Source organism: Elephantulus edwardii, unplaced genomic scaffold, assembly GCF_000299155.1.
Source record: "Elephantulus edwardii isolate Elephantulus edwardi_28Jun2011 unplaced genomic scaffold, EleEdw1.0 scaffold00009, whole genome shotgun sequence".
In the NCBI taxonomy this organism is placed as follows: domain Eukaryota; kingdom Metazoa; phylum Chordata; class Mammalia; order Macroscelidea; family Macroscelididae; genus Elephantulus; species Elephantulus edwardii.
In genome coordinates, this window is record NW_006399759.1 from 6,497,327 (window position 1) to 6,522,948 (window position 25,622).

General features: G+C 47.4%; 1 protein-coding gene across 1 annotated transcript in view; it reads right to left on the reverse strand.

Annotated features, from left to right (window-relative positions):
* Nucleotides 1-1,042: 1,042 nt before the first annotated feature.
* Nucleotides 1,043-25,622, reverse strand: part of DPYSL5 (dihydropyrimidinase-like 5) — a 63,719-nt gene continuing 39,139 nt past the window's right edge. The window contains exons 5-12 of the mRNA XM_006880605.1: nucleotides 24,996-25,040; nucleotides 21,653-21,728; nucleotides 19,642-19,798; nucleotides 11,653-11,794; nucleotides 10,317-10,459; nucleotides 7,792-7,999; nucleotides 3,823-3,991; nucleotides 1,043-1,333 (exon numbers count right to left, since the gene is read on the reverse strand). Coding sequence (XP_006880667.1) covers nucleotides 1,248-1,333; nucleotides 3,823-3,991; nucleotides 7,792-7,999; nucleotides 10,317-10,459; nucleotides 11,653-11,794; nucleotides 19,642-19,798; nucleotides 21,653-21,728; nucleotides 24,996-25,040 — 1,026 coding nt within the window. The 3' untranslated portion in view covers nucleotides 1,043-1,247. The remainder of the gene's footprint in view (nucleotides 1,334-3,822; nucleotides 3,992-7,791; nucleotides 8,000-10,316; nucleotides 10,460-11,652; nucleotides 11,795-19,641; nucleotides 19,799-21,652; nucleotides 21,729-24,995; nucleotides 25,041-25,622) is intronic.

Here is a 25,622-nt window from a genome sequence, read left to right on the forward strand (position 1 = left end):
GGGGGCGGGGTGTTGACAGCTGGGCCCTGCTGGTCTGGATTCTCCTTCTCTGGCATCCAGTCAGCCTCCTTCCCACTCCCCCTCTCTTAGCAGAAGTGGGGCCTCTTGCCAATCACACAGGAGGAGCAGCTAGGGCTCTGTCCAGCTGGAAGACATTACAGGACTCTGGTGGTGTGTGTGTGGGGGGGGGTGGGGGGAGAGGTCAGTGCTGGAAGCACCTGGGGGCAGAGATGAGAAAGGCCATCCTGCTCCCTGAAGGTCTCTAGGGGCAGCATCCCAGGCACCCTCTCAGGCAATTAGACCAGGTGAGGAAGGGAGGTAAGGGGTCAGAGAGGAAGATGCCTCTGGAGGTGCTCAGGCGGGCGGAAGAGGGGCCAGCAAGCCCAGAATGCCCCCTGCCAGCGTCTCTGGCCTGGGCTGTCTGGTTAGTGTCAAGTGCAGCATCTCCTAAGGACCACGTCTATTCCTGTTTCTATGCTATGCTAGTGACACAAAGCACTTATTTTTTTTAATATCTCCACAGGATGCACAAACAAGTCAAACCAAACCACTGCGCAAACCAAACGTGCAAAACAAAATCATTTACACGTGCCTGGCACCAGTCCCACGCCCAGCCAGCTCGCCCTTTTCGGCTTGTGACTTCCAGTGGGCATGGGTGGGGAGAGGGAAAAGCTGGCGAAGGGCACAGGGTATCCCGACCACACCCACTCAAAGGCCAGCGGTGCGTCAGAGAAGACGGGATGTCCTGGGCATGGCTGGGAAGCAAGCACCCTGTCTTGGGAAATGTGACCTCGAGGTTGAAGAGGATGGGGAAGGGAGTCCTTGTCTTTGAGAACCCACATATGCTAAAGTGCTCCGGACCACTGGCCGGGCTGCCAGGAACAGGGCACTAAGCCTGGGCTCTCCCAAAGCCAGTGTGTGGAGGCAGTGTGAGAGGAGGGGCTGGGCTAGGGTCTATGCATTGGGCTCTGTGCATAGTGTGGGGTTCCTGGCCCCCAGAAAAGCCCACTGAGGCCAAGGCAGGAAAGAACGACAGCAGGAGGAACACATCTCAAAGTGCCTGTTTGGGGTTGGTTCGAAGCACAGTGAATCACACTTCAGACGTGGGAAGGTCTCCCGGTCCTGTGGGCCCCCTCAGGTGTTGGTGAGCTGCCCAGCCCAGCCTCTCCCGCCCCTGCGACTGCGGCTGGAGGGTGTGCGGGCTGGTGGCAGCGCTGGATCCTCACTTGAGGGGCTGGTCAGTGCCTTTACCAAATGCCGCTTGACCTGCCTCCAGGGGGAGCAAGGATCCGAGCCGAAGCTCGCTTTGGAACATGGTCATCGATCTGAGAACCTGTGGGAAGGAAACAGAGAGAGGTGAGCGCATCCCCTCCAGCCCACATCATAAAGCCACGCCCACCATCCTCTGGAGGCGCACTGCACGTGGGTCTGAAACACGCCCTTCATTTGCCTTACCTAATTCAGTCCTAACTCGACCCCATTTTACAGATGAGGAAACTGAGGCTCAAGGAAGTGAAGAAGATGGCTGCCCGGTCTTGCACAGTTTCTAAGTAGCAGAGGCTGGATTTGAACCCAAGACTTCCTGCTTCAGGCACACATGATTAACTGTGCAGCCTGTGGCATTCATTGCCTCCCAAGCCTGGGCACAGGACACGTATATTTCATTCTGTGGTGGGCCTTTGAACAAATTGCTCAGGGAGTGAGAAAGGCAGGGAGAGAAGCAGGAATTCCAGTGTTGTTGGACGTGGAATACCCACACTGCAGGAGTGGCATGGTGCCTTATGTGAAGGCTGTTAATTAGAAAGTTGGCAGTTAGAATCTACCAGCCACTCCACTGAGGAAAGATGAGCAGTCTCCCTCCACGGAGATTTCCAGCCCTGTAAACCCAATGGATGGCCAGCATGAGTAGGAATTAACTTAATGGCAGAGGGAGCTTTTGGTTTGGAAAAAGCTTGAGATTCTAAGCCTTGGGAAAGGTGCGCCTTGTGCTCTAGGGAGGCTAGTAGGCCATTCTCCAGCTGGCCCCACCTAGAACAGACAAGGTGTGGGTCTGAGTGCACAGTGGAATGAGTGCATGGCTGGTGTCTGATCCAGCCTTGACTGCCCACAGACTTGAGTAGGGGCAGGAGGCACCAGTCACAAGGCTTGGGGATCTTTCTTGCTTCTTGTGGGTCTGGCTGCTGCAGAAAAGTATAAGCCAAGGCAGCTGTAGGAATCTATGCCTCTTGGGCTTAGTAAAGACACCTGTGCACTGACCAATCCTTGGCTGATTCTGAATGTTCCACCAGCGCCCCCTTTTAAGGACAAAGAGGAGCATCTCATCAATGAGGTTGCCTGAGACAGAGTTTGGAGAGGGAACCCTGCACCACAGACACTGGGCAGACTCATATCCCAGCGCACCCTGCACAAAGCCAGGCATGCAGGAACCTCAGTAGCAGGTCTTACTCTCTCATCAATCTCCAGAGCTCTTCACAGGCACACCCTGGATCAGCACTCAGTTTCTCAGATCAGAATGGTTTGTCTGGGTCTTGTCTTTCCTAGAGTAAACTCCACAGTCCTTGCCCCAACCTTGTGAGCTCAGGTTCAGGTTTTCCCTCAGCTAGTCTGGAAACCAATCAACTCGGCTTCTAGGAATTTGGACGACTCGAGCCCCCAGTCCCTTTGAAATGGTGTTGACAGTTTCTACTAGAGTTGTCAGAAGGAGCAGGGCAATTTATAATCCTGTTTGTTCTCCACTGAGGTCTACAACTTAGGAGACAATGATGTCCCCCTCAAATTCCTGAGCTGGGACTTGTTGAGAGGAATAAAATCCTAAAGACAGATAGACATGGCTCAGAGAAGCCTGTGGCTCCACATACTGGTGGTGGTGGGGCAATAGGAACAGAGGATCTTTGCATAAAGAACTGGAGCAGGACAATTCCCAGGAACCCAGGAATTACAAACAGATTGGGACTAGGACATGAACCAAGGAACAGAGAGAAAAGAAGCTGTGAGTCAGAAGTAGCTGTGAGTCCGCAGTCAAGAGAAGAAATCTTTTACTGAAACTTTTCATGATCAAATTATTTTCCACTTTTACTTTTTTTGTAGCTACTGTGTGTTTTCAGGTATAGAAGGCATGCTGAAATAAAAGGAAAACTTTTTTTGAGATATTATGGATTTTGATACAAGTATGCGGGACACATTACATCTCAAGAAGACTCCGAGGGTAGAATTGTGGAGTGAAACCTGTAACTTCAGATTCATAGTTTTACGGTGGAATGGTGGCTTCCCAAGAAAGCCGAGAGATTGAAAATGAGGGCAGATGATATATGATGCTGGATCATGAAAGGGTTAAAGACATAGAGCATCCTGGGAAATAAGGCAAAGGAAGAGCAGAGGTGGGTACAAAGGTGTAGGAAGGCCAGAGAGAGGAGGCAGGAACGAAGTCAGCAGGTCTTTGGGTGAGGCTGGTAAGAAGCAGGGATGGGGAGATGGCTTAAGGGAGAAGAGTTCCAGAGGCCACAGAGCCCACATCATCTCTGAGGCATCTCTGGTATATAAGATGCTAAAGATGTTTCAAGGGATAAAAATATCCTTAGGAGCCATGAGAACTCGAAGTTGGTCATGGCCTGTTAGAGTGAGTGTAACACCCCAGTTTGTGTGTCTCTAAAACTGGACCCCATACACACCACTGGACATGTGTCTAAGGAGGGAAGGAGAGGGGAAAGGAGAAGCAGACCCAAGTCCCACTGCGTGGGGTGACCTCTCCTCCTGGCCCTTCTGCCCTCCTCCCTCCGCCCCACTGCCTCACGGTGGGAGAAGTCCAGACGGTCTTGCTCTTACCAGAGAGGCTGAAGCTGGATTCGTGAAGGTCCCTCATGCCCCCATGTCGAGTAACGGGCCGAGTAGGAGTGTCTGCGAGTGGCGTTCCCATCTCTTTTTTCCCAGGATGCACAACAACAGCTACATCCCCCAGGTAGGGAGTGCGGTCCACTCCCCTAACCTTTGAGGTCTAGTAAAAGATGGAAGAGAAAGAACAAGACCATCAGAGCCAAGTGGTTCGGATGAGGCCTCCAAGATGGCCAGCAGGGTACTGGTCACTGCTACTCTGCTCATGGCCAAGAGTGCTGCTGTGACAGAGTCCTTACACCTCGACCAGGGGCTGGAGAAGTCTCATGCCCCAGCCCACTGTGAGTGTACATGGGTGTGTGCGTGTGTGGAGACCTGCCGACTGGCTCTTCCCCAGCATTGGTGGAAACCTCACCTAAGCAGCAGGTCGATCTCTGAGCTATTCGACATTACAGAGCAAAGTTTTCTCCTCACTTGCAAGGTTCCCTGGAGGAGCTGTATTTTCCCGTTGTTTCACAACTCTGTGGGCATAGAAACTAAATAAAGCCAATTTAGATCCTGATTGCCCTAGCACTAAAGAGCCTTCATTCCAGACCCAGACTACCTGAGTTCCAATCTCAGTTCTGCCACTTGTTACCTGCGTGACGCTGTGCAAGCTATGTAACTTCTCTGTGCCTCAGTTTCCTCATTTGAAAGATTAGGGTGGTAGCAGCTCCTTCACACAGTTGTTATGAGATGCAATCACTTACACTCTTAAAATCATCATGGTGTGTGGCAAGCAACAAATATATGCCAGCTGCTCTTGTGAAGGCAGAGGTCACTTATGGGCACTTCGTCACATTAAAAATGCAGTCCTGGTGGTGCAGTAGTTAAGAACTTAGCTGCTAACAGAAGCGTTGGCAGTTCAAACTCACCAGCCACTCTGTAGGGGGAAAAAGTGGCAAACACCCTCCCCTGTCCTCCAGGGTCACTATGAGTGGTGAATATTTTAGCTAGACAGCTATTCAGACAGGGGATAGGGTGCTGGTATGTGTGCATACATTTCCACCAACATGTTGACCAGGTGTCGAGCTAACCTGCCAGGGATATGACCAGTTGACATGGGCGATTGCTTAAAAGACATTCAGGTTACACACATTCCTTCCTGTTCTCCGATAACAGATCTCTGTGTTAAATTCAGTCCTCAGAATGGCAAATGGAACTAAACTGTTCTGGCCTTTTCCAAGCATTGCTAGCCACGTTCAGGCCGTAAAGGTGCCATGCAGTGCAGGGTAGACCCAGTGCAGGTCCCAGCTGTCATGTCCTGACTGAGGGACTTCAGCTTCCTTCTCCGCTTCGGACAGCCCCTTGCTCTCTGATTCACAGCTTCCTCCTACCCCCCATAGCCTGCTCTCTTCCCTGAAGCCTCTCTCTTTAGGATTCCCTCTTTTATAATATTGGGACAGTGAGGTAATTTTTGATATTATCTTTTTCTTCCTCCTTGTATTCTCTTCTCTAAGAGCCATAACTGAGGACAGAGAATAGGCTTTGGCTTGAAGCTCCTCAGTTAGTTGCGTCTGAAGTTGAGTGGTATCTGTATATTCATCATGTGCTTTGCACATGTTATCTTTGGAGACGGACATCATGCTTGGTGAGGATCAGTGGTGGTGGGGAGGAAACCCCTCAGTGAGATGGGACGACACAGTGGGCTGTGACACTGGACTTGAACACAGCGGTGCCGATGAGGAGGGCACACGGCCAGCAGCACCTGCATCTGATGCACACAGGCTCAGTGGGAGCTGGGGCCGACTTGATGGCACCTAACGATATATTCACTGTAGTGTTCTCTGTGAGCTTGTTTTCTTCCTATGCTCCCTTATTTTCTTCCTCTTAGAGACAGGAAAAGGAATAACAGCTAGTATGTATAACCACAGGCCAGACGCTAAGGGCTTGCTATGTATTCATCCTCATACAACATGAGAGGCTGCCCCTTATCATTATCCTCATGCACAGCTGTGGGAATAGACCCACAGGAGTTAAGTGATGTGCTCACAGTACATAGTGGTTAATAGGGAGCCAGGGTCAAGTCTCTCTCTGGGGCCTGTTGGCTCAATAGCATAAGGCAGCCTGTGAACTCTGGGTGCAACAGAAAGGAGGAGGTGTTCTACCTTCACTGATTCCAAGGCTTCAGCAGTCTTTCCTCCAAGGTGTTTCTTACTCTTAATAAAGAATGTTCTATATCTTTGACTTTGCCAAACGGTCCGTCTTGGATTTTGCAAAATTATCTACATCAAGTTCCCACCTGCACCAAAGGCAGCATTTCTATCTAGTCGTTGTGAGCCCAGATGTTGAGGAACAGATAATTCAACTGTTTGCTCAGCTTTCCCCATGAGGCATGCACCATGGGTGGCTGAAGTTTCTGGGCTAATCCATCTAGCTTCACCACTAGAGGAAAGGATTTCTTCTTCCCTCGGGTTCCTTTACAAATGTGCTCTAGTGGGGCCAGCCTGGGTCCATGGCTCCCTCACAGAAGAAGGGAATTGGGCATTGGCAGCTCCACTGAATCCTCAGGGTAAAGAAGGTGTTGCCCAAAGGAGAGGGATTCAATTCTTAAAGTAGCTGGTTGCTGAGTAAATAAATGTAGACTGCAGTCCCCAGTGGACATTCAGATTCCTGATCTAAAGGACAGCATAGTGACAAAACACACTCACATTTCTTCCTGTGGGGTCCCTACAAGCACTGCTTATTTAAAATTCTGCCCAGGAACCAAGATAGAGAATGGGAAGCAGCACTGTCTGATGCTGATAGTCCCTTGCCCCATCATACATGCAACCTCTCCCACAGAAGAGCTGGTTGTGAAAGCAAGCTATGATTTTTGTGAATGGACTCGTGGTGGTGGGGTCTCCTGCTGGTCTGACTCGGGGGGAAATCAAGTCATCTTCAGCAGACTTGAGAGGCATGTGCATTTTGAACTCACAATAACATTTTCTTATATCATGGGAAAAGGAAGAGAAATGACCTGATGCTTTTAGCTCTCTGTTCCTCAGATCTGCTCCTTTCAGACTATTTTGTGTTTCTGCTCAGAGGTGGCCTCGTGGTAAGAAGAAGCATTGTAATCCCAAAGGCATGTGATATGAATCCACCAGACGCTCCACAGAAGGATTTCCTCCCATGTGATTTACTGCCTCTGAAAACCCGCTGGAGGGTCAGCTATGAGTCAGTTCTGACTCGATGGTACATAAAACAACAACTCAGAGTTCAGGGCTGTATTTCCCAGGGGTCAAGGTTGTCACTCAGGATTCAGGCCAGAGTCGGGGGTGTGGGTGTGGGCTGCTCTCAGAGTTGATGCTGCACCATCAACTCCCAATAAACAGCCCAGGGGCATGGCCGGCCTCCCCCTTGGGTGGGTACATGGACAAGTTATTTATCCAGCAGAGTGGGAGCCCCTGGATATCAGGGGGCACCAGAGACTGGAGTGAATAGCCAGGGAGCCTTAGGGGATCCTAGAGAAGCTCACAGGGTCACCCTTGCACCGACAGTAATGAGGCACTCCAGATTGGACCTGATTGTGGCAGTGTTGGGGGCTCAGCCTCAGCCAAGCTCACCCCATCTACTTTCATCACAGGGAACAAGGAACTCCAGGGCAAAGGGGACAGCCCAGGCCAAGACAGGAATCAGCTGCCCCAAGGGACAGGAGGGATCCTTCTGGAGATCAGATGTTGGAAACAGCTGTGAGCATCCCATACTATTCTCTCAGCTGGAAGGGTGGAGAGGGGGAAGGGACCCTCCATAAATTGTGTTACAAAGCGTTCCATTATTTCAACTGTTCCTAAAGCAAGATGGATGACTTGGGCTAAGACTACCGCAAGCAGTAGGATGGTGTGGAAAACAGAGCGAGGATATCTTTGAGACTGAAAACACGGACATTGATCTCCACAGGGGCTTTACCCTCTTCCCACACGCCATCCCGACCCATCCCCTTACCTTCTCTCTCTGAACCAGCTTCTTGTAGACAGTGTCTGGGAAGGACCTCAGCGGGCAGAACTTGCCGGTGCCCTCGGCACACATGAAGACGCCATTCTCATAGACCACGCGCCCCCGGCTGATGGTGACCAGTGGCACACCGTGGCAGCGCATGTTCTCGTACAGGTTGAAGTCTCCTCCCTGCACCTGGGTGCTGGCTGAGATAGTCCTGGGAGGAGGCAGAGAGAGAAGGTGCTCTGAGAAGGGTTAAGGGCATCATGGCTCTCCTCCCAGGATGCTCTCTGAGAGGGGATCACGCCTAAAGGGTGAGAGGAGCTTCAGAGGCCCCTCCACTAACAGCCACATTGTTACCAGTGATAGGGACCAGCGCCTAGGCACCGGGGAGCAGAGCAGGGTTTCCCAAACACCTTAAAAGAGAAAACAGCAAAGGTGTCCTAGGAGTAAGTGGGGTGGGGGGTGGGGGTGCAAGGGGTGTGTGTGTGTGTATGTGTGTTTCCTCTGTAGTTCAAATCTCAGCACAGTTTTTGTCTATTTTGTTCACAGCTGTATCACCTAGCACCTAGAATCACACCAGCAAACCACAACACTCAAATGTGTTGAGTGACTAAATGAAATGTGCTTCAACACTAAAATAGATTCCAATCTTCATGACATAAATCTGAGTCAGAATGATGCTTTACAAAAGATTAGCTCTCACCACAAGATAAAGGTAAATAATCCAATTGAAAAACGGGCACAGGATATGAACAGACACATCACCAAAGAAGACATTCAGATGGCCAACAAGCATATGAAGAAATGCTCAAAATCCCTAGCCCCAAGAGAGATACAAATCAAAACAACTATGAGATATCATCTCACCCAGTCAGAATAGCCAAATTTAACAGAACAGCAAGCAACAAATGCTGGCGAGGTTGTGGAGAAACTGGAACCCTTATTCAGAGTTGGTGGGAGTGTAAAATGGAGCAACCACTGTGGAAGGCAGTATGGCACTTTCTCAAAAAGTTGCAAATAGAGATACCATTTGACACAGCAATTCCATTACTGGGAATTGATCCCAAAGAGACCATAACTGACATCCAAGCAGATATATGCACACCCATGTTTATCGCGGCTCTGTTCACAATAGCAAGGAGTTGGAAACAAGCTGTGGTATATTCACACAATGGAATACTACGCTGCATTGAAAAACAAGGAACTCATGCAATATTATTCCAAATGGGTGAGCCTGGAGGACATTATGCTGAGTGAAATATCTCAGTCGTAAAAGGACAAATATTACATGGTGCCACTGTTGTAAAATGGAACTGATATCAGAGTTGGGGTAAGACTGAGAAAAACCGGATAAATTGTGTATACCGCACTGAAACAGATGAGGGAGTGAATAATTTAAAAGCGATGTATGATAGTGTATTATGGTTATCACAAGAGTCCACAATTAAGGTTGCATAGTGGAATGTACTTGGGGTGGCGGGAGGGGTGCGGGGGGATTGTGTACCAGGGAGGGAGTGTTTCTTTCACTTTTGAAAGAGAGGAGCGAAATGGGGCGGGGGGAGGGCTGGGCAGGGAGAGAAGTGCAGCAATGAATGAATGGAAATCCAAAATCTCTGTAAATGCTCATTAAAATTATATAAAAAAAATAAAGCTTAAAAAAAACCCAACAACAAAAGATCAGCTCTTTATCCTGTCACAACGATCACGCTCAGAAGGACCGAGTAGCTCATGGTCACCCTGGAGGACAGAACAGAACTGCCCCAGTGGGTTCCCAAGGCTATAAATCTGTACCAAGACAGACTGCCTTGTCCTTCTCTCAGGGAGCAGTGGGTGCATTTGAACCACCAACATTCTGGTTAGTGCCCAATGTTTAACCCATTGTACCAATAAGACTTCTTGGATTAATATTACTTGCGTTTATTTGTGGGTGCCAGGCACTGTGCCCTCAATTACAAAAGCAGGAGATTGGTGGAAAAGGCCAGACCTGAGTTTAGGAACAGCCGACTGGTCCAGTCACTCATTAGGTGGTGAGGGGAGTCCCTCTGCTCTCTGGATCTTAATTTCTTTAGTAGGGGAAATATGCAAATAAGAATCGCAGAGTACTCCTCGGAGCAGTGTGAAGATGTAATGAGAAAAAGGATGTAAAGTTGGTATGAGAATTGTGAAGTGCTGTGCAGGTGTGGCTGCTGGACACTGGCACATAAATGACGAATGGAATGCACCCCTAAGGTCATGCTTGTTTATGTTGTAACTGGTGTAAAGATTACCTGCCTTTGGTGTTTTGAAATAAATGCCCCCAAACCCCATTGTCTTTGAGTTGATTCCAACTGATAGGACAGGGTAAGCAGAGGGTTTGCAAAGCAGACTGCTCACTTCCACACCTCCTGCAGAGTGGCTGCTGGGTTTGAACCACCAATCTTTGGGTTACCAGCTGAGAGTTTCCCTACAGCACCACTAGAGCTTCTTTTTGGAATACTAATTTCTTCAAACCCCAAGTCCCTCTAGCCCTGGAGACTAGCAGCAAATTGTACTTGGTGGCTTCTGGGTCCCACACCACCACATCGGCGTCAGCTCCGGGGATGATGCGGCCCTTGCGGGGATACAGGTTGAGGATCTTAGCTGCGTTGGAACTGGTGACGGCCACAAAACGGTTCTCATCCATCTTTCCTCCAACCTGAGAGGGGGCAAAAGTGTCAGTTTAGCCAGGTTCCACGGAACATCCTTTGAACCCCAGGTCCCCTGAGATGCTGGCTGGTGGCCTTTTAGCTCAGCTGGTTACAACAATGGAGGGTAATGCTGTGGGAGCCATCGCAGATGTATTGACATGCTTAGCTCGGTCCCTTGGGGTTACTCGTTCCTTTCTCCTGCCAATCATCTCTGTTATGGAGTGTGCTCTTGTTCTAAAAGGCCACGTGCCTGGTGCAAAAGTACTTTTTCTTTGCAAAACTATCTTTATACAAGTGCTCACTAAAAAAGGAATCAGGAGTTTCCCTTCATGTACACAGGATTATATACCCTGTGCCCTTGAATAAAATTTAGTTATCCCAAAACCCCACTTGTATGAGCATGAAACCATGGTGGACGCCCTTCAAAGGCAGCTCTTGAGTTACCTCCCTGAGCTGTAGGTTGGATCTGAGGACCTCATTTCCCTTGGGACTTCCTCTATGTTGCATCTAATTGGTGACAGGTCATGCCCCAAACTATTTCTTCTTTATGGGTAAAACTGGTAGTGTACAAAAGAAACCCCATCTCTGTCTTTATTAAAAGCAATTAAACAATCAAGAACCTTAAAAGAAAAAAAGTCTATATCCTCAGATCCCATGTCTCCTTCTGGGAACCTGCCCTGAGTAAATAATCAGAAATGCTGAGTACACTCCTGAACAAAGCAGGTCTCTGCAGCATTTTTGTAAATGCAAACATTTGACTACAATTCCAAATATCAGGGAATAATTAGATAATGCGACACTGCAATTGGAGAATATATTATATTGCCATTAAAGAAGAGTTTTCAAGTATCTTTACTGATCCATGGAAATACTCAAGATATATTGCTAAATTGGGGGAGAAGATCAATGTAATTATTAAGGTAGTATATGGTATGTACAGAAAAAGACACTGGAAAGAAGTATACCAACATGGTAACAGTGGCAACTCTACGGTAGGAAGTGATTGAATTTCCCTGGCTTCCTTTAAACTTTCTGTATTTTTCAACTTTCAGTAACAGACCCTATTAATTTTTCTATTCAGGGAGGGGGTAGGGGAGAGAAGTTTTGCATGAAGCAAGAAGCTGTAGTGGTATGAGCTCGCGGACTTCCTAGTGTGTAAAATGCTCCTAGGGCTAGCGTGGGGAAGGGCCAGACGACTCACCACGCCTCTCTCCCAGATGACGCTCATGCGGTCTTGTACGCCGCTCACGCCGTGTGGTATCTTGGTGAAATCCTCCTTGCCCATCGCCTTCTGCTTCGTGGTGAATGGCCGGTGATCTGAGGCCACAATGTTCAGAGTATCACTGGGCAGAGAGAAGAGAAGGCAGCGACCAGGTAAGGGGTCAGGAAGGGGAATAGGTGGGAGACAGGAACAGAAAATTCTCTTGGCTTAGAGCTGAGCAAAGCGGACTCCAATGCCAGCTCTGCCAGGTGACCTCTAACAAGCTACTTAATTTGTGTGAGCCTCACTTTCCTCATCTGTGGAATGAGAACATGCACAGAATGTGGCAGTGCACTGACACTAGAGACGCCACTAAGGGCTAGGGGGGTGGTGTAAGGTCCCATCTTCATCAAAGCTGCAAGTTAACCATCAGCTGGAATTCAGTCACCACCAGGAAATGGACCCGGGTTTCAGTTTCCCACATCTCTGTGATTCTCATCACCAGCACCTTCTGCGGCACTTCCTCTCACCCTCATCACCTGGAGTTTGTGCAGACTTCATCCCCAGCCACCCAGTGTCAGGCCAACAGGTACCTTCAGCTCAGGAGCCTGCACAACTCCACACGCTTCAGACCACTCGGGCCCTTTCTCTGTAGCCCTCAGGCCACGTCACAAACTAGAAGGACTGTGCCTCACCAACTGTCCATGCAGGCTTTCTCTGTCATCTAGTGACCTAAGTCTGGTACCTAAGGTACTGAACAAGGTCCCTAAGCCACTTTCTTTAGGTCATCTAGCTACCTGAGCTGGACTTTATAAATCACTGCCTTCACAGCTTTCTCTGGACCAGCTATGTTGATAAGATTACATTGCTCCTGTGGGTTTGGTAATTCTCTTTGACAACTCACAGAACTGATTTAGACTATTACCTACATTTAGCTCCCCTCTTACTAAGAGCAGGAGGGATACACGAGGACACGCATCAGTCAAGGTTGAGGGGGTTTCCCAGTAGGGAGCGTCTACTGTTCCAGGAATGAGTCACACCCTCTCCCCTACAGGGGAGAGCCCAGGCAGTCCCAAAGAGAAAGCCCCAAGGTTCAGGGGTCCCATCACTGGGACTCAGGCACAGACTTGACTCAGTTCACTGTGTCATGCCCCTTCCTTTTCTGAGGTCTGTTATGAGGGAGAGGGCTCTCAACGTCCTTGTACACATTTATGTGTTGCCTGGTTGTTGCGGGAAACTAAGACACCTTGGATTGCTGGGGAATTTGAAAGGCTCTTTTCAGAGTCTGGTTGTACAATGCCCAATCAAATTCTTTGCTCCCTTACTGGCACAGACTGTCATAGGAGATACCAGTAAAGGTCTTTTGGGGATGTCTATATTAAGAGAGTTAGCAAAGGGAAAATTGAGCAGAAGGTTTAGCTAAAGCGAGACGATGGAGGTGGTTTTATCATGAAATCATGCAAACTTTGTCTTACTCCTACTTCCTGCTGCTCCCTGAGGGCACTAGGTGTGTGTTTGGTACAACGCTCACAAGTACAATGCTAGGTTTCTCTAAACAACTCAGAGTCATGGCCTTTCTTGGATATGGGTGTTCTAGTCATCTAGGAGAGGACAAGAGGGACAAGATAGGAAAAAAAGTCTAACTTAATGAATAACAATTATGCAAGTCAAATGGTTTGTCACCCAGGACACCAACGTCATAGTAACCGCACAAGGCTGTGGTGATGAAAGCATGTCTGGATTCTTTAGGGTGCTCCCTGGTCACTAAGAGCTCAAGACAGAGGCTTAAACACTGAGAGGGAGAGAGACCATGGTGTTGTTGGTGTTAGGTGCCATTGAGTCAACTACCAGGAACAGATGTGAACCTTGCACCGTCCTCACAATCTGACACGCTTGACCCCCTTGCTGCAGTCACTGTGTCAATCACTTGGTTGAGGGTCTCCCTCTCCTTCACTGTCCCTTCACCTTTCCAAGCATGATGTCCCTCTCCAAAGAACAGCCTTTCCTAGCCACATGCCCAAAGTATGTGAGAGTAAGCTCTGCCATCCTTGTCTCCTGAGAGCCCTCTGGCTGTACCCTTTCCAAGAAATATCTGTTTGTTCTTTTGGCAGTCCATGGGGTATTCAGCACTCTGATCCAACACCACAGCTCAAAGGCATTGATTCTTCTGCCATCCTGCTCCACTGTCCAGCAGCTCTCAGCAGCACAGCAAATAAGAGCTTAACTGGTGGTGCAGTAGAGCTTAGCTTCTGAAGCATTTGATTTGTGGAAGGCTGAACTCTGTAGTGGGGTCCCTAATTCCGTTTTGTTTCTTGACCTAAGTTCAGATTCCATTTCAGTTCTTTCTGACCAGTAAGCCAAACACGTAGCTTTGTTCTCAGGAAAAGTGTGATTGAAAGTAGACTGTAACCCCCAGGCACATCCATGGAGGGGCACCTAATCCTCAGAGCTGGCATGGAGGAACCTGGGAACTCCCCTGGGTGTGTCCTTAACGATTTACTGAAAATAGCCACATGTTATCTAATTAAAGTTAGAAGTTGGAATACTGGGCAGCTCTTTGGTCATGAGTCATATGTGAGTAATATCCACATTCAATCCATTTAAAGCTGCATGGAGAAAAAAAAAAAGAAGTATTCCAATCATAGTCCTTTGCCAGATTCTGTAGTCCAGCCTGGAGTGCACCTGCCACCAGGTGAGCTGGTGATCTTTGCCTTACGTAACAACCATGCTGAGATTCAGTGGATTCCTTTAGCATCATGCTGATAGTTTCTCTTATTCTGGAATGTTTTGGATTTGTCCTGCTTAAAGTGTAATTTAAAAATTCTATAGAAAATGTTTGGGTCTGGGCTATCTTTGCTCCTCCTAGAACAATGGTAAACTCTCTGAGGGAGGAACACAGTTGGCCCAGCCCAGAGAACACTGGAGGCTGAGGGCTCAGAGGAGAGAGGGGCAGATGGGACAGGACACATGGTCCTGCAACCTAGAGCAGCTTCCAGAGGAAACTTGTGGTCAAGAACACCCTTCAAGGGCAGGAGGGACATGGTTGGGGTGGCAGCGTCATTTGGTGAAGACATCAGTTGGGATCTAAGGATCAGTCGAAAGGTTTTCTCAGTGGAGTCCCAACGGTCGGACAGGTGAGGAAGTTTAAGAGTACTCTGCAGAAGGCACCAAAGTCTTGTGAGTTCAGACAGGCCAGCTGAGATACTTTAGAAGCAGAATTTGTGAGGGGCAGGCATTACTGACCCTGGTGAGGAAGCAGATTCTGTAGGTTCTCAAAGGATACACAACAGGGCTGCCTGCACTGCCTGCCTGGCATGCCTTGTTGGTCAGTTCATGCCTAACGATTTGACCAAATCTATAGTAAGATGACTTTGCTCTTATGGTAAGCCTGACATGTGTCTGGGCCAATCAGGCTCCTCCGAGCCATCTCAAAGAGTCTTCCACAGAGCATAGGGTTATCCAAGAGTCCCTAAGTAGTTCCACTTTATCAAAACCTGCAGAACCCACCAGAGGTGAATGGAATCCTTAAAGGTTTCACTGTCTTTTCAGGGTCCCCCAGAGGCCTGGGCAGAGCTCATATTAGTAGAGATACTCACCAATGGAAAATCAGAAATACACGCTCACCACCCCAGAATACCTGGCTCAATTCTCATTTTTTTAGTCAACAAATCTTATTGTGAATACAACTTTTTAAAAAGGCTCCTACACAAGTTGTTGTTGTCATATAACATTAAGTTGGACTCAGAGCTGACCCTCCAGTAGGTTTTCAGAGATAGCAAACCCACGAAGAAAGAAGACTGTCGATCTTTTTTCTCTGAGGAGAAGTTAGTGGATTCAAACTGGATGCCTTTGGATTGGCAACACAGCTCCTTACCGCTAGGCAGCTACATACCACTGGACCAGCATTCAGGGCCCCACTACACACACATACACCCCCAAGTAGATGTTCTCAGATACGGAATGAATGTAGTTTCTTTCTGGGAGCACTCTAGAGTCTTCCAGTGGTGCTGTGAAGGTACAAATGAAATTCGCATCCAAACTCCTTTACATTGAACACATTGCCAAGAACTTTGCAAATTGCAAAGAAAAAAAAATTACAAAGAACTTTGCCAAGTTCTTAAAAATTTTGTGTATCCAAATGGAAAAAAGATTCTAGTCTCTTTAAGAAGCTAGATTCTAAATAAATAACAAATATTTAGAGCTAGAGCATCACTTTTAATGCTGACATATTCTAAGAAAACACATCTTACTGTAGATGCTTATGAAGCAGCTTGGAATTTTTTAAGAAGAAACTTTTAATTGGAGTCTGGGTTTTCTATCAAGTATTTGCCTAAAAATAAATAAATAAATGAATAAATAAAAATTACAACCAGTAATGTGCCATACAGGGAGCTCTGGTGGTTCTGTGCTGCTAATACAAAGGTACAAGGTTCAAAACCACCAGTTGCTCTGAGGGAGAAAGATGGGCAATCTCCTCCTGTGCAACTTACTGCCTCTGAAAATCCACTGGGAGGGGCAGTTCCGACTTGGTGGTACTCACCACCAACAATGTGTCAAAAGTGCAAAATCATAATAATCATGATTTTCTAGAAATAATAAAAAATTTAAAATCATGCTCTAAATCCTAGAAGATACTTTTTTAAAGTATCTTTTTTAGACAGCATTGGTTTTAAAAAAAAAGTCAAAGTATTCTCCTAACAGGAGTGACAGATAATTCTATTTATACAGAAGAGACCTTATTTAAAATATTTAAATAAATTTGACAAAACGTATCAGACATAAAACCTTAAATTATTCAAATCATAATATTCTGCTTTCCCCACCCCACTTGAGTTTGTGAGGGCTTAGGTTCTATAACTGAGTGGACTGATGCATTTTACTCAGTATTGTATTAGCTCTTTGTGTTTTCAATAAATTTGCCTGGAGCAAGCAGAGGTCTTTCAAAAGAGTTTTGCCCTTGCCATCAATCTCAAATTACTATAACAAGTCATCCATACTTATTTGTGTTGTGTTGATAAAGATGAAAGGGTTTTTGCCAATGAAAAGCATTTTTAAAAATAAGAGCTGATCTCGAACGTCTCCCTTCACCCATGCTCACACTCTCAATCCATTTGAAGCTGCATGAACGGCTATTGCTTGGTATCACTTCAAAGCCAGGGGACTGAATCTAATGAGTGTCACTACCACAGCACATACTGCTCACCCCCACAGGTCACTGTCCCCTCGAGACTCTACCCACTGCACTCCACCTCGTCCTTCTCTTCAGGTCATTCACAACAGAGTATTGACTGGGAAGATTTCTATTCCTCATCAACAATCAGGAGTGAAAGTCAAAGATGTAGATGAAGTAAGCACTCCATAATCTTAGGATTTGTTGTTGTTATGTATTAAGTTGGAACCAACTCATAGCTGACCCTGAAGTGGTTTTCACAGGCAGTGGACAGGAGGAGATTGGCCATCTTTCTCCCATGGAGCAGCAGGTGGATTTGAACCATATGCCTTTTGGGTTAGCAGTGCAACTCATTGCAATGAGGACAACACCTTCAACTGGGGCCAGGTCACTTCCCTCAATCTACTTTTCACCATCACCCTAGAGAAGACAGCTGTACCCCTGCCCTCTGAGGATATAAAAACAGAAGATCAAGGAGGGAGACTGAGGCATGGCAGAGTAGAGAGTCCTAGAATCTTCCCCCTTTGCCCGTCTACCCCAAAGCCGTAAGAGAGGGAATTGCAAGATGTCCCCTCGTGGAGAGAACAAAGGTGTCAGAAGTGGGTTTCTGCCTGGTGGAGGCCCCGCCTCTCAGCTTCTCTGAGCATCAGGATGAGATGAACTGGGAAGTTGGTGGCAGCCTGTCTTCCCACCACGGCGAGTGGCAAAGCCGAGCATCCTCACACATGGGACACTGCCGGAAGTGGTAACGCTTCAGCTGCCACGCTTGGGCCTTTGCTCATGGAAGTACTGCTAGTGTTGGAAGGTGCAGGTAGAAGAGGTCAAGATCAGGGTTCTCTCTCCTGTCAGGAGACTGCGGGGCGGTGGCACACATCTGGAGGGGGGGGTTCCTGCACAGCGATGGCTTCTGAGGTCAGAAGCTTTTAGCTTCAAAGGCTCCAGCAACTTAACGAAGAGTTACCGATGCCTGCCTGGGAAGGTCCACCTCAACTTTCCTTATATCTCTCCAGTACTTGTGCCAGGGGGCTGGAGAGGAGGAGGCTGATGTTGTAAGCAGCCTGGGCTTGAATAACCAAGAGGGAAGAGAAAGCAATGGTCTTAACCCAAAATGGAACCAAAAGAGACAAGGAAGTTGTGAGTCAAAATTACTGGGATAAAACCAAGGTTTTCACACCTGTATTCTACTGCATTCAGGTGGTTCATGAAACTATTTTTCTTTAGATTGGATCCAAGTAGGGTAAAGTGGGTGTTAGAAAAAGAGGAGCTAGGAAAAGGAGATATGAAGGTCTGAGGGGAAAGAAGGAAATGTGTAGAAAAAGGGGGAAGATAGGAAGGAGAAATCAAAGGACAGAGCACACAAGGGGAGAGAAGAGAAGTGAGAAAATGAGAAAAAGTGGGACAAAATCAGACTCATGTTTGGATCTAGAGTAAGTCAGAGTCACCTGCTGCTGCACCGTAGAGGGCATTAGAATAAGAGTTCAATGTCCTTCCCTCTGAGTTTCTGAATAAGTACTGTTCACAGTTTCACACACAGGCTTTTTACTCTTGCACCTTCCGTAGCTTCTCACTCCAAAACAAGCGGTCTTAGACAGGCTGTTGTTGTTATGTGCCGTTGAGTCACTTGTGACTCATAGCAATCCTGTGTACAACAGCTCTGATGCCTGCCCTGTCCTGAGCCAGTCTCACTGTCTGACACACCTGCCCTCATTGTCCCAATTACCGCGTCAATCCATCTCATCCGGGTTCTTCCTCTCCTATCCCATCACCCTTCCGAGTATGATGTTCTTCTCCAAGGACAGGTCCCTCTTGGCCACGTGCCCAAGGTACGTGAGACGGGGTTTCAAAATCCTAGCCTTCAAGGAGAGACTTGGTTTCCGCCTCTCCAAGACAGACCTATTTTTCTTGGTATGTACAAGACTCTCTTCCAGCACCTCAACTCAAGACATGGATTCTTCTTCTGTCATCCTTAGTTATTGTCCAGCTCTCTGATGCATAGCAAGTAACTGTGAAGACCATGGCCTGGATCAGGCACACCTTAGTCTCTAGACTGACATCATTGCTTCTCAGTAACAGGCTAGAAATCAGCTCTGGTGGCCTAGTGGTAAGACGCTGCACTGCAATCACAAAGGCATGCAGTTTGAATCCACCAGCTACTCCTTGGGAGAAGGATGTGCAATCTCCTTTTGATTTTCTGCCTCTGAAAACCCACTGGAGGGTCAGCTATGGGTCGGTTATGACTCAATGGCACACAACAACAGAGAAGGTAGGAAACTCTGCTGGCTTAATGGGAAGGAATTACACTGACAACACAAAGATACATGGTTCACATTCACCATATGCTCTGAGGAAAAAAGATAGGCAATCTCCTCCTGTGCAATTTACCATCTCTGAAAATCCCTCTATGGGTCAGCTCTGACTTGATGGTAAACAACAACAAAGAAGGTAACAAAAGCAAAATCCTCAAACCACAACGACACATACACGTACTTTGGGGACATGATAGGAGGCACTGAAACTTGGAGAAGGACATTATACTTGGAAAGATGGAGGGACAGCGCAGGAGAGGAAGACTCCAGATGAGGTGGATTAATACAGTAACTGGGACATTGGGGGTTGGTGTGTCAGAGTCAGTAAGACTGGCTTGGGACAGGGCAGGCTTCAGAGCTGCTGTACACAGGGTCACTGTGAGTCACAGGTGACAAGCGGACAGCTTGTAACAACAACAACAACAACAACAACAACAATCTTGAAGATCTCCAAACCCGCTAGAGGTAATGCGTGTGCCCCAGGGTCTGAGCAGGCCCACAGTGATGCCTTACTTGGCCAGCAGGCTCATGAGGTAGGTTGAGGTGTTGGTGTCCAGTCTCAGCGGAGGCACCGTGACGTAGGCAGCCGCGTGGGACCAGTCCTGGTGGTAGTAGTGTAAGCCTGTCAGCGTGGCGTGTGCAGTGGTTGTCTCCGCCAGGACAACTTTCCCTGGAAGAAGAGACAGAATTGTAAGTGTGCTCTTGGGTCCTTGTTTCCAAGATGGCAGAGAAAGAACAATCGTGCCAAAAAGGGCTGCAGCCATGTGCAGCCTATTTACTCCACAAACCACCTGCTGTGTGTCCAGAGATGAGGCCATTAAGCATCTCTGGTGGATTAGTGGCAAGAAGCTGCACTACAATCCCAAAGGCACATGGTTCGAAGCCACCAGCTGCTCTGTGGAAGAAGGATGTGTGATTCTGCCTCTGAAAACCTGCCGGAGGGTCAGCTATGGGTTGGTTCTGACTGGACGGTACACAAAAACAATTCAAAATATAGTAGAAGCAGCTACTGTCAGGAACATTTTCGAAGTGAGTGTGGTTGACACATGTGTTTTCCAAACTCTACAGCAAGGTGGTGAGGAACCATTTGTGCGAAGGCCAAAGGACAGAGCTCTCCTGCTCAGATTTAGACCCGCACGTGCCGCCCCACGACCTTCACCAAAGCCCAGGGAAGGCCTGATTCCTCTAACAGCTGAAGAAAGAACTCCTCTGAAAGAAAACAGAAAGGAAACGGATTTTTTTAAGTGCTAAGTATAAAGCCACTGAGCCTGAGAAGTGATCCAGCTTGAACCTCTCATTTTACAGGTGAAACAATTGAAATTAGAGAGAGGAAGAGTCTTGCCCAAGAGCACTCGTGCATTGGTGAGCATGACATAGTTCAAGTCTGGTGAGCATCCCTGTTTGCCAGGCTGACTCTTGGCGAGGACAGTGAGGCATGGAACCCAGGTGGGAGAGCTCCAGGTGGGCTCGGAGGAGGCTGGCTTGGAGGAGTGTGGCGTGTGAAAGGGCTACCGGGAGGTGAGGCTTGACGGGTGGAGTGGGACAGGCATGGAGGGACTTGAAGTCCAGGTCAAGGAGAAGCATGGACTGTTACTTTGTAGACAACGTGGTACTATGGTTCTCAAGAGGTGGGAGCTGTTCAGGAAGATGGATGGAGATGGGACCTGGGCAGTGGGGAGATAGGCTGCTGAGGTAGCAGGACAGGTGAGATACTGCATGAGCTTCAACCAGGGCAGAAACAGGGGTAGGGTGTGAATGCAACACAGTGTGTAGGTTGGGAAGCTCTTTTTTTTTTTAACTAAATACAGGACCCCTCCAAGTTCACGTCAGACGGGTAATGTGCCCATGCCATAATAAAGTTTAAAGGGTGGCACGTATCACACAAAAACATTAATACCCAATTATCATGCTTATGAACTGGAAATGGATTCAAGCTCTTTCTTCTTAACCATAGTTCCAGTTTTGTGATGGTGACTGTGGCTCCCTTGTTACCAGGACCCCACCAGCATCTTGTGCTGGGCTGGGGCTCCAAGGAGATATAAAGCCTTCAGGTGTTGCCTGGCAATCAGCAGCTGCAGACACACTAGAGTCCCTCTGGATGTGTACACAGGGATCCAAAGGGCTATAGCGGGAAGCTGGGTCCACACTGACTGGGGACTACCCATGAATATCCACTGGAACTGGTCTAGGACTCTTAAATTGGTTACCACGGCAACCAGTAAAACCCAAGAGGCCAAAAAAGACACCAATTAAGAAGTTGATTTAAAACTTGGAAAATTTTAAAAGACCCAGGAGAGGTGACAGACACTTCTGTGAAGGTGTTACACATACAAATGTGCAGAGGAAAAAAAATTCCAGTCCTAACAGACTGAGTGTAGGTTAGGATGCCACCCAGGAACACGGTGGTAGAGAAAAGGGATGGGAAGGCTGAGGAGCGGGTCTGCGGGCAGGTCTGGGAGTGCCTACCCAGCCCTCTCCCATCCCACCACACCCCTGTGCAGTCCTCCCAAGCCTAAGGACTCACCTTGCATCTTGGCAGCTGCAATAACATCACCGGCCGAGATGCTGGACACGTTGACCAAGTAGATGGGACAGTGGAGCTAAACACAGGAAAGATGGTGACCGGTAGATAGCATCAGTTCCATAAGCTTAACAAGCATCAAAACAAGCTGGCAAAAATCTATTCTAGGACCAGTTTCCACCCCTGGCATGGCTTAAGCCACCCTGGGAGTGACAGTCTTGTGCCAGGAGCGCAGGCTGACTATAAGGGCAGATGCAGGCTGAGGAGGTGTATGGGCAAGGAGGGGCAGCAGCTTCCAGCAGAGCCTACCATGGAGGCGGATCTCCCGGGGAACGCGGGGCTCGGACTGCTGAGTCCTGAACTCAAATGCTCAACCAGCCAACCAGAATAGCCTGTAGTGAGCATTTCTGAAAGGCACCTGGTGGTGTCACATTTGGCTGCTAAGAAAAATGTCAGCTGTGTGAACCCACCAACTGTTATAAAGGAGAAAGACATGGCCGCCTGCTTCTGTGAAAATTCACAGCCTTGAAAACTCTATGGGGCATTCCAACCCTGTTCAAAAAGATTGCTATGAGAATTGAGTCTGGTTTGAGTTTATACATCTTCTGGACAAAAAGAAAGCTGCTGTAGCAGCAGACAGAGAAGAACAAAATACAAGAGGCTCAGGATTCAAAGTATACGCTAGACAAGAGTAATTCTGCAAATCAACACCTAGATTCTAGCACTGATTGGCTTTTCCTCTATCCCACTGTATGACCATGGTTTGGAGCTTAACTTCTTTGAGCTAAAAAAACCAAGGAGTTGTTCTTATGTTGCTTAGACCTTTCTTTATTCTTGAGTTAGTTCCCATCAGGAAGAAGTTTAGAAAAGAACTGTTGTTATGAAAAAACAAAACCTAAAAACAAAGTCCTTATCCAGCTGTCAGATTTGGCTTCTCCAAATGTTATTATGCTACCTCCTTTCCTTGTCACATCAGGAGGACATGGCGTGTGGGAACAGGTGTGAGATATGATGTACTTCACACACATCCACTGGTTCTAATTCTGCAATCACAGCCTATATATTTCCCCCTGATATTACCAGTCCTACACATCCATGACGTCCTCTGAGGTAGCCCAAGCCCCTCAAGAGAAGTTCTCAAATATTAGTGTCCATTAGAGACTTCGGAGGACTGGTGAAAACAGATTGCTAGCCCTACCTTAGTTCTGATTCCATGGAATACATGGAGCCTGACAATTTGCGTTTTGAACAGGTTCCTATTTCTAGTAAATTATGCTGATGCTGCTGGTCCAGAAACATATTTTGTGAACAATGATTGTAGAGTAGGCAGTTCAGATTGTGTCAGCCACTCAGACCCTTAAGTGAGGGTTTAGAAAGAGGAAAACCTTTGTATGTGCTCTCCTAGTTATAAAATGCTTGCCTTCTATGATTCCTTCAAGTCTCCTAATTGTTCTATGTTAAGTGAGTAATATTATTAAACCTATAAAGAAATTTTACTTATGAGGAAGAATGTGGCATCAGGATTGGAAGAAGACGCATTAACAACCTGCATGATGAAGATGATACAACCTTGCTTGTTGAAACTGAAGAGGACGTGGGGATTTGCTGCAGAAAAGTCAAAGACTGTCATCTTCAATATGGATTGAAGATCCCCATCAAGAAAACAAAGATTCTCACCACTGGGCTGATTAGTAGCTTCATGAAGGATGGAGAAGAGATTGAGATTGTTAACAGCTTCAGCTTGCTTGGTTCCACAATCAACAACCTTGGCACCAGCAGTCAAGAAAGAAAAAGATTAATTGCACTGGGAAAGTCTGCTGACAGGGACCTCTCCAGAGTGCTGAAGAGCAATGATGTCAGTCTGGAGACCAAGGTGCATCTGATCCAGTCCAACGTCTTCACAATTACTTGCTATGCATCTGAAAGCTGGACAATAACTAAGGCTGACAGAAGAAGGATTGATGCCTTTGAGTTGTGGTTCTAGAGAAGTGTGTTGAATACTTCATGGACTGGCGGGAGAACAAACAGGTCTGTTCTGGAGAGGGTGAAACCAGGTTGCTCCCTGGAGGCAAGGATTTTGAGGCTCAGTCTCATATTTTGGGTATATGGCCAGGAGAGACCAGTCCTTGGAGAGGGACATCATGCATGGAAGGGTGGAGGGACAGTGCAGGACAAGAGGACCCAGGATGATATGAATTGACTCAGTGACTAGAGAAATGGGACTAAGTCTGTTGGCGATGATGAGATTGACCCAGGATAGGGCAGATAATGTTCACAGGGTTGCTTTGAGTCTCAGGAGACTTGATGTCACATAACAACAACAACAAAAACAACAACTGTATGAGGTTGCTCAACTCAGCAGTACTTAACAAGAAGGGAGGAAAATAAGAACAAAAAAATTTGCCTAATTTTAAAGAGGGGAATAAAAAGCAAATTATCAGAAAGATGAACCAAAATTAAAGTGTGCACATATGAGAAGAATGGGGTGTAGAATATTAGCAAAGAGGATGACTTCTCTAAGGACATCTTATAATACAGTTCTGACTTGTGAATTATGTAAAATTTTGCATTCTCCCCAATCAATTCTAGCCAAAGATGGAAAAGAAGAAAATTATCTCAAAGGTTAAGTGACTTGCAGATGATGGAAAGGTTTATGGCTGGTGAAAACAAAAGCTAGGCCTTCAGGATCCACGCTGCACATCACTTCATTGCCCTGAGAGGGCCACGCTCTGACCAGAGAAAAGTTACCACGCAATGAACCAGTGCTATACAATTAAATCAAGGCTCTCTAAACCCCAACTCCTGTAAAACAAACCAATTCTAGCTGCAGTGAGGAGTCCCTGGCTGGGACAAATAGTTAACACATTTGTCTGCTAACCAAAATGTTGGAAGTTTGAGTCCATCCTGAGGTACCTCCAAAGAAAGACCTGTTGGTCTACCTTTGAAAAAATCAGCCATTGAAGGTGAAAGAGAAAGCAGCTCTTCTCTGACATGCACGGCGTGGCCATCAACTAGACTTGAGCCAAGCAGCTACTGCTACTGTTTAGTCACAGTGAGAGTCTCTGATTTCCCCCATCTTCTCCTACTTAATTGGCTATCAGTTACACTAGAGCAACATGCCAATGGCACAAGTCTTTGGCAGACTCAATGGTGTAGAACACAGGAGAGGCAGGAAGGATTCATGCCGGCTCTGTGGGAACCAAAGGTTTTATTCTGTAAACAGTTCTGCGGTCCTGTGAGGCAGGCACAGTGCTGCGAGGCCCAGAGTGGAATGAGATTCCACTACAGAGATCGATTTTGGATCCCAGAGTAGAGTCCAGCCTTAGGACGAGCTGGCCATACTTACCCTGTTTGCGATGGTGATAACACGGTGAGTGGCTTCAGCTTCCAGCTGTTAGAAACAAGAGAGAGGAAGAAAACAGTTTATCATCTCCTCTTAGCAAGCCCCCGTGTGCCCAAGAACCCGATGCATAGAAGGTGGTGTACAGCTGACACAGAGCGGACGGACACTCATAGGGTGGGCTCAGGGCACGCTGTGGGCAAGGACTCCCCACTTCACTCATCTCTCACTGAGCAAGATTCCTAGGACTTAGTACAGGAGACCAATTCTTGTTAGATGGCAGACTGGGTTCAAAAGGCAGCAAAACAATATTAAACAAATGAAGACACCTCAGAGTCCCATCTCTCTTGTTCCTCAGTGCACTGTCTCCACAGTTGCCTCAGGTCTGTATCCAAGGAGTGGTATGGATTTCAAGCTGGACTTTAGCCTAGGTCAAGGTTTATCAAGCTCAGTGCTATAGACATTTTGGGTCAGGCAATTTGTTATGTTGTTGTTATTGTTAGGTGTCATCAAGTTGAGTACGACTCATAACGATCCTATGAACAACAGATCTGAACCCCGTTCTATCTTGTGCCATCCTCACACTTTCTGACACACTAGAGTCTATTGCGACAGTTACTGTGTTAACCCACC